Here is an 8,234-nt window from a genome sequence, read left to right on the forward strand (position 1 = left end):
ACGTGAGTGTCATTAGTAGTAGCACTATTACTCTACTATGGCAATTATTGTTATGAGCTTCGACTGAGTACAAGTTTGAGTCACCATAGTCATCCAGATAATTATTGAAATCTTTGGTTACTTTAATAAAGGTAAAGCTGGGCCGGAGAGATAGCTCAGCGGGCTAAAGTGTCTGCTCAGGTGAGCTTAGGCAAGTGTAGGGACTGCAGTTTAATCCCTGGCACCACATGCCAAACCAGCCCCACCTCAATGTTGGGCTGCCATAGAGTCTTGGGTAGTAAGCTAAGCCTGTAATCCCAGCACTGGGGAGGCTGAAAACAGGAGGATCAGTATGAGTCAGAGCCGTGTAGTGAGACCCTGTAACAACCAAATACACTTAAAAAAACAAAAATAACGATAAATAAAAGCAGAGTTCTCAGAAAAGTAGTATGTAAACAGTGTGCTACATTCTGAACCAATTATATAATATATGTTGAACTGTCTTGTTCTGTCCAACTTAAGATTGTTTTTCAAGAGATGCTATCTTAGTTATTTTTTTTGTTGACAAAATATTCAAAACACAAAATTAAAGATGAAAAAGTTTATTTCAGCTCACAGTTTGTAGAGGTTTCAGTTCATAACCAGCTGGCCCCAAGGTTGGGTGGCACATACCAGAGGTACATCCCAGGGGAAAAACAGTTCAAGGCAGGCAGAAGGCAGCAAATCAAGAAGCAACAGCAGCAGCCCTCTATCTGCCCCTTACATTCCATCCAGTCCCTGGGCCCTCACCCCCCAGGGTGGGCCTTTGCATTATCCACACCCAGAACTATGCCAAACCTATTAGTACACTAATTTAGTAATCATACCCCTAATCCCAGCATCACATATCTAGTCCACTGAGATCATACACCCTAGATCCAGCCACCTACAACAACATGAGGCTTTAGAAGGACTTCTAGACACGTGCTATAACAGATACCATCATTGATGAAGTCTGATTGCATGTTATATAAGGCTGTCTAACCCCAGTGTCAATCTACTATGCTTGTGATGTTTATCTCTATTTTATAAATGAGCACACTGGGCTGGGGAGATAGCTCAGAAGTCTAAGTGCCTACCTGGCAAGTGCAAGGACCCTAGTTTGATCCCCAGTATGGCATGTTATGCCAGCCCCAGAACCCCAGGGGCACTGTGCCAGCCAACAAAACTGGAAATGGTGGCATGTGCCTATAATCCCAATGCTGGGGAGGCTGAGACAGGGAGATCACTATGAATCTGAACTGTATAGTAAGACCCTGTATCAAATTAATTAATTAATTTTTAAAATTAAAAAAATAAATGAGGACACAAGCTAAAAGAGGTCAAATTATTTTCTAAGGCTCACATATGTTATAGGAGCAGTGTTCAGAATTCAAAGCCATTTCTCTTTATCTGCTATACCTGAGCTCTTTTGAACATTACAGCGTAGCCTGTCATGCTTCAGCCCATGGGGAAGGGGTATGCACATCTCATTAAAACTACACATTTAATTCAACCTTCTTGTATGTCATCTTTGGTGGTTCAAAAACATCAGATACTGTGACAGAAGAATTTCTAACTGAATTGCCAAAGGAAACAACAGGCTAATTAGAAAAGGTAATAGCATCTATCATCACAAAAGTTACTGGCAAGAGCTGGCCCCACTCTCTAGTTTTGTTCCCTTAAGCCAAAACAAAAGCTCTTCTTATGCTCACACATGTAAGAATTTTTGATATAACTTAAAAGTCATGCTTCTCTACATTCTTACATGTGTAGACTAAAAAGCCCAGTAGCCTTTTCAGCACAGTCTTGTTACAACACTACAACTGGAGACTAATGGAAGGTGACTGTAGCCATAAAATGTGCACTTAAATAAACAAGAATGACCAAGAATGGGGCACATGTTCACAGTCCCATCCCATGGAAAGCTGAGGCAGTAGTGAGTTCAAGATCAGTCTGAATTACATTACAAGACCCTATATCAACACCCCTCCCCAAAAAAAATCAAGACTATTATATTTAGTGCATGATACAGGGTTTATATTTTCCTTCAGTGGTCCTTATCATATATGTGGAAGACATAATGATGCTACATGCAGCTCTAGGATAGAACTGCTTTGTTTAATGTCTTCCAGCCTATGCCAGCTCTCATTTGCTTCAGGGAGTACAACCTAAAGTGTTCAGTGCAATCATATACATTGGCATAAGGCTGCTAGCGGCAGTAGTATAAGTTTCAAGTTCAAAAGTGGTCCAGAGAGGCCCAGATTAACCTAATGAATCAACAGTTATATATTTTGTTCTACATTCTTTGGCAAATTTCACTTCCTTTGGTACAAAGGGACAGGGACATGCAGACAGTGAAAACCGTCTGCTGGAAACCCTGAACACTGGCCTAAGATCATGGGTCAGGTGGTTTGTACTTCAGCAATAAAAGCACTTGACTTGTTTCTCAGACAATCATGAGCTCTCATCCTGTGCAGTGTCGTGGGCAGCCTTCCATAGGGTGATCAAGAAGAAGAAAGAACTGTGTCTGTTTTCAAGTTTTCTCAGCTAGAAAGCTTTGTCGCCTGTAGCCTTCCCAGTCAAAATCAAAGGGCAAATCTTGCCTTGTCCTAGTCAGGGGGCCAGATAGTCTGTGTGTTCAGTAGGTCTTGCTGCCTCCGCAGCTTTTCCTGATAACCTCCATCCTGTATGAGGCCATCTGAGGCAGTCCACTGGACAGCAGGGTGGATGAATGAACAGGCAGTCTCGCTCAGCATGTCTGGTTCAGGAATTCTTCCTGAGTTACAACTGGGAGGCTTCTCTGGCACTGTCAGCTTCCAGCCTAAAATAATACACCAGCAAACTCTTAATGCTAAGAACAGATCTAAGGCATTTACTTCGCTTGTGGGTACAGCCACTCTGTAATTAAGGTTTCCTACAGAGAGCAACAGAGCCCAAAGGGGGAAAAGACTCACTTGGGGGTACGTGCCTTTTTTATCTGACCTTGGCTTGCAGCACAAGCAATTTACAGACTTGGAGCTGAATATTCTATAATGGTTTCTGAAATTAGCTTTGCAAAAGAAGAACTCTAGAAGGATAAAGGGAAGGGTCATAGCTTTCAAAGGTTTTGCTCTGAATCAAAGAGCTTTCTAGTCATGTGACTTACATCCTATCAGCTGTATCAGCCCCTTGAGATTCTCTGCAGATGCACATTCTTGCCCCGTCTCCCTACTGCATGATTCCCCTTGAACCCAGTCAGTGGGCTTTTACCCTTGTGTGTACCTTTGTGTGCTCCTTCGCACATTAAAAAAAAGGAAGGGATCCTTGCTATTTCTTAGATTTGATGTAAATTTAAGCTTTGCTCCTAAACTGAAAACCTTGGCTTCCAGTTGGATCTTATGGACCTTCAGATCCTATTCTTCAAGTTATAGTGACTAAGTATGACTTCTTGAAATGTCCGTGGTACATTATTGGTATGAAGTTTTAAAAGCATACAAATTTGCAATTAATATATAAATGCTGTGTTATGAAACTATATTCTATTAGCTGTGTTTTTTAATTCCTATGAACCCTGCATTGATGAAAGACTTTCTATCATTGAAGACCTGATAAAACATAGTCACACCAACATTTTCTGCTCAATGTCAAAACTGTGGTTCACACTGCATCTAGTGATTATTTCAGGCCCATAATACAACACATTCAGTTATGGGGGCCATTTCTTTGTTGATTCTGTCGACAGAGTTTAGTAACTTTAATCATCTCCTGCTTATCAGTAAAAAAAGAAAAAAATCAATTATCCATATTCTTTTGCATGTGCAGGGGAACAGGATAATTCCGTTTTATGTTGGTGAATTTTTTTCCTCTTCCTCAGGGCTTTTGCAAGGCACATGTTAGAGAAAAAAATTGGAGTGGTGGTCGTTGGATTTCCAGCCACTACACTTGCAGAAGCTCGGGCTCGGTTCTGTTTGTCAGCAACGCATACTCAGCAGATGCTAGACACAGTGAGTATCCCACAGCCCAAATAACCTCTTGTTTTGGTGCCTTGGATTCTGGGCAAGAGCTTGCCTAGAACCAGCTTGGGGTTCCCTGGGTTTCTCAGGTGGTTGAGGATAACAACATTAATGACAAGTAAAACTCACTGCTAAGACTGAGGTTGTGTCAACAGTATTCACAATGTGATTCACCCAGCGGACAGAGGAAAAAATCAGTTTAGCAAAAGCTTTAGTCTGGTCAGTACTTTGGTCTCATGGGATCGACTGAGTAGTCAAATGTGATGTTTACTTGTTCTGAAATGAAAAGCTGGTCATTTTCATGTTATTTTAGCATCACCAGGGATTGAACTCAGGTCCTTGCGCTTGCCAGGCAAGTGCTTATTCTACTGAGCTATCTCCCCGGCTCCCAAGTGTCCTGATATTTTTAATTGCCATGAAATCTTTCATAATAAAATATGACCCAACAAAGCAATCTGTGAGAAATCAACCAGATCTGTAACATATCAGCCTAAGTGGTAGTTATTGTAGTTTAGGGAACTGAGGGTTCCTTAGGCCAAAGGAAGAAACAAGTGAGAGTGAGCAGGAAATGGGCAGACTCCTGTGGAGACACGGGATACAGGAATCACAGGTGGGAGCTTCATCAGCTTAGGTGAAGCTAGAGCCATCTGGAACAACATGGGCTATGTCTACTGTTACTCACAGCAAAGAGGAGAGAGCTTTAAGGAGAAATAAAATGTTCCCCAAAATTAGAGTAAGGAAGAGATAAGAAGAAACTACTGGGTTGACAATTAGTGAGAGCTCAGTGCTCTTTAGAGTGGGTCATTTTAGGATAATGCAGGGAACCGCCAAGAATTAAAAGAAGAGAGAGAGAAGGAGGGGAGGGAGGGATAGAGAGAGAGGGAGGGAAGGGAGGACACAGAGAGAGAGGGAGGGGAGGGAAGGATAGAGAGAGAGGGAGGGGAGGGAGGGGGAGAGAAAGAGAGAGGGTGGAGGGACCCAGAGAGAGCACCCAACACAAAACTGTTCTCTGCTTCCTTAAAATCTCTAGCCCAAACAAATGCAATAAGAATCCTCTCCCAAGTGCCTGTCACTAAAATGTCTATAGCTCTGTGGTCTGCTCTTCTGTGCTACAATAAGCCAAAGAAGCCTAACTTTGGGTATAGTTGTATTCTGGGTGTTCTTGCATCCGTTTAGGTAAACTATTTAGAAATGGCAAGTGCCTCACCTATAAGCATTATACAACAGAAAAATAAAAGTTAAAGTGACAATGAATAAGTTGGGCTTCGTAATGTGTGATTCTAATCCTAGCACTCTGGGAGGCTGAGGCAGGAGGATGACAAGTTCAAGTCAAGACTTTGTCTCCAAATTTAAACATGCAAAGGACTGGAGGCATAGCTCAGTATGAAGACACAAAGTTCAATTCTTACTACTGAGAAAAATAAATATAAATTCTAATGATTCCTCCCGGGACTTCACATATATCCCCCAAATGCTCAAGTACTCATTTTTGGAGACCACTGAATAGTACATCTCCCATCTTCAGCAAAGATCAATAGAAACTACTCCAAGTAGATAGTATTTAGAACATGACTTCTGCTACTTTTTGTTAGTACACAGATTTGGGAAACACTTTTAAAAGAATATTTTCAGTGCCCATAATCATAGCGTCAAGAAATAAGTTACCCTTGGCACTGTGGTAGATATTTCAGTTGACAGCACTTTGAAAGACTTTCTAATCGAGAAAGTCTGTAAGCCTCATTAACCACTCATATTAATGTTATCCACCCTCACCCTGCCTTCTCCAGAGCATTGGACCCTAATACTGCCCTTATCCTTATTTTGACCAGTTCAGAAAAACAGGCTCAAAGATTAAAAAGAGTTACCCAATACTGTAGGATTAGTATTAATACCATAGGATATACTAGAAGTAAAAATGACATTCTTAAAGCTTTCTGGACCTCGGTTGTTTCATTTGCAAAGTTAAAAATACATTTACCACTTAAAGTAGGAGAACAGAGACAGGTGCAGTCTTGGTCCCTTGTGAGTTACGGCTGTGTTATAACATGGAATGCAAAGATGCTTATTTTAAGATAGGTGGTAAAGCATGGAACAGTTGACGATAATGCTAACTAGCCCCGTGATGCTCCATTTTGTGCTTGGCTAGGCTGATTTGCTTTGTCATGAAGATGTAACCTCAAGTATATTCTGCAACCTTACGTTTCTCCCACAAGGTTATATGTAAGTCACTATATCTTAAAATGAATTCTTAAAGGGCTTAGATAAGCCAGATGTTTTGTCTCTTCTCTTCACATTTCCAAAATAAAACAAACATCCATAACATGGAGTTAGACCATTAAATAAAATGAATGGCCATCTAACATTCCTCTAGACCTTATCAACTACGACCTAATGGCATGGATCTTGCTTCTTTTCTTTAAAATCCAAGCTGCTGGCCAACTAAGCCTGTGGGTCTTTGTGTTTTTCCTGGGCTTGGTAAAGCAGAGCCCCCTAGGGATTTAAATATAACTGATGGAAGGCAATTTCCTTGCAGGTTTTGGAAGCCATTAATGAATTGGGTGATCTCCTGGCTTTGAAATATTCCCGGCAAAGGAATTCATAACGCCTTGTACCCTATGATGAAACCAGCTTTGAACTTGACAAATTAGTTTCCTGGTCCTGAATGAAACATGAAGACTTTGTCAAAAAGACCTCCCTCCTCACCTTGGAAGGAATATAAGTGGAATTCTCCTCCTTTCTAGGGACAGCTTGTTTTCCAGGCCTGCTTAATTGAACTGAGAGAGATTGTTATGTTTTTATGCCTCTAACTTGCAACTTCAGAGACAACTTATGGTTCTAGATTTAGGTTTGTCCCAAGGATCTGCTACAAATGCAACACACACACACACACACACACACACACACACACATTTCTTGAATGTTTTTGATGGCAATGAGCCTGTGTTAGCTGCTACTGTGCAGCCTCACTGATTCAGAGCCTTTCAGGGGTTCTAGCCAAACATGAAGACTTTGATCACTACAAGTAATCACACCGTGTTTACTTATTTGATGGGCAGTCGTGGACGGAGTACTGGAGAGTAACTGAATTCCCTGTCCCACCAAAAGAAGTACCAGCTACAATTCATCCACATCACAGGAAGTTCCAGGCAGGAGGGTAAAAAAATGTTGCTTCTACCATTTGCCACATTTGGACTTTTTCCAAGGACAAGTGTCAAAAGACACAGTTAATGTTTCGAGGGAGAAAGTAGAACTGGCCAGTAGTGAGTAGAGAGGGAAACTTCCCTTTTTCCTCTTGCTGTGCTCCAACAGTTTTACAGCTGAGCCTTTGAGATTTGGAAAATCCAAGCTCTTGTTTCATAAAGAAGGAGGCAGAGAGAAAGCACAGGCCAATTTCAGGCTTAGACTAAAACTGTAAAATTATAACTTGAACATTGTCGGTGCTATGCAGGGGGAGTGCTTAATACGCATGGCTTTCGTGACTTTAAGGAATGAGTTGCCTTTCGCCTACTGAATTTTGAGTAAACGATGAAGCTCAGTTTCCTTTAGAACTGACTCCCAAGGGTACAACTTGAAGAATGTACTGATTCAAGAAGGACATTTATAAACAATTCTCTCTGTTTCTTTCAAGGCTGCAGGGTCTATTCAGGTGCATTAAACAATACTGTCATCTTGGCATATATTTTCAGATTTGTGCAAAACAGGCTTGCATACTTTTGGGAAGCTTACTTTAATTCATCTGCTTTCTCTGTCTCTGTTTCTCTTTCATACACACACACACACACACCTCTGAAAAATTAGTCCTTTGCTAATTGGATCTAGTTGGTATGGAAAAAGCCAGTGGAAACCCTTATCTTTAACAAGCTCCCAGATGGTGCCCAGATTTGGAAACTCTAAAGAGCAATGGTGACCTTTTAGCCAAGCTTCTGTAACAGTTCGAATGAGTTACAGAACATTCCACTCCATCAAATGACACTGTAAACAAATCACTTCAAGAGAGGTTGGGCTTTGTGTGACACAGATGGGCCCGGGCTTTCATGCTGTGCACTGAGATAGAAGCTCCACCCTCACGCCAGTGTCGCAGAAGCAACATGCCCTGGCGCTCAACATTCCAAGGAAAGAGGTGACCAGCTCAGAAAGCTTTTCATAAATCACAACGCTTTGTGGGTACAGTCAGTTTAAAAGTGAATCCGTGTGATAAAGTTCCTTAGGAGTGATTAAAAACTAAAGGAATACAGTTAGCAC

The 8,234-nt window shown here is 41.4% G+C and overlaps 1 protein-coding gene across 1 annotated transcript in view; it reads left to right on the top strand.

The window, feature by feature from the left end:
• Nucleotides 1–7,770, top strand: part of Sptlc3 (serine palmitoyltransferase long chain base subunit 3) — a 186,076-nt gene extending 178,306 nt beyond the window's left edge. The window contains exons 11-12 of the mRNA XM_004634340.3: nt 3,854–3,983; nt 6,526–7,770. Of these exons, the coding sequence (XP_004634397.2) occupies nt 3,854–3,983; nt 6,526–6,594 (199 nt within the window). The 3' untranslated portion in view covers nt 6,595–7,770. The remainder of the gene's footprint in view (nt 1–3,853; nt 3,984–6,525) is intronic.
• Nucleotides 7,771–8,234: the final 464 nt, after the last annotated feature.

This window comes from Octodon degus, unplaced genomic scaffold (assembly GCF_000260255.1).
Source record: "Octodon degus isolate 3935 unplaced genomic scaffold, OctDeg1.0 scaffold00060, whole genome shotgun sequence".
Classification (NCBI taxonomy): Eukaryota; Metazoa; Chordata; class Mammalia; order Rodentia; family Octodontidae; genus Octodon; species Octodon degus.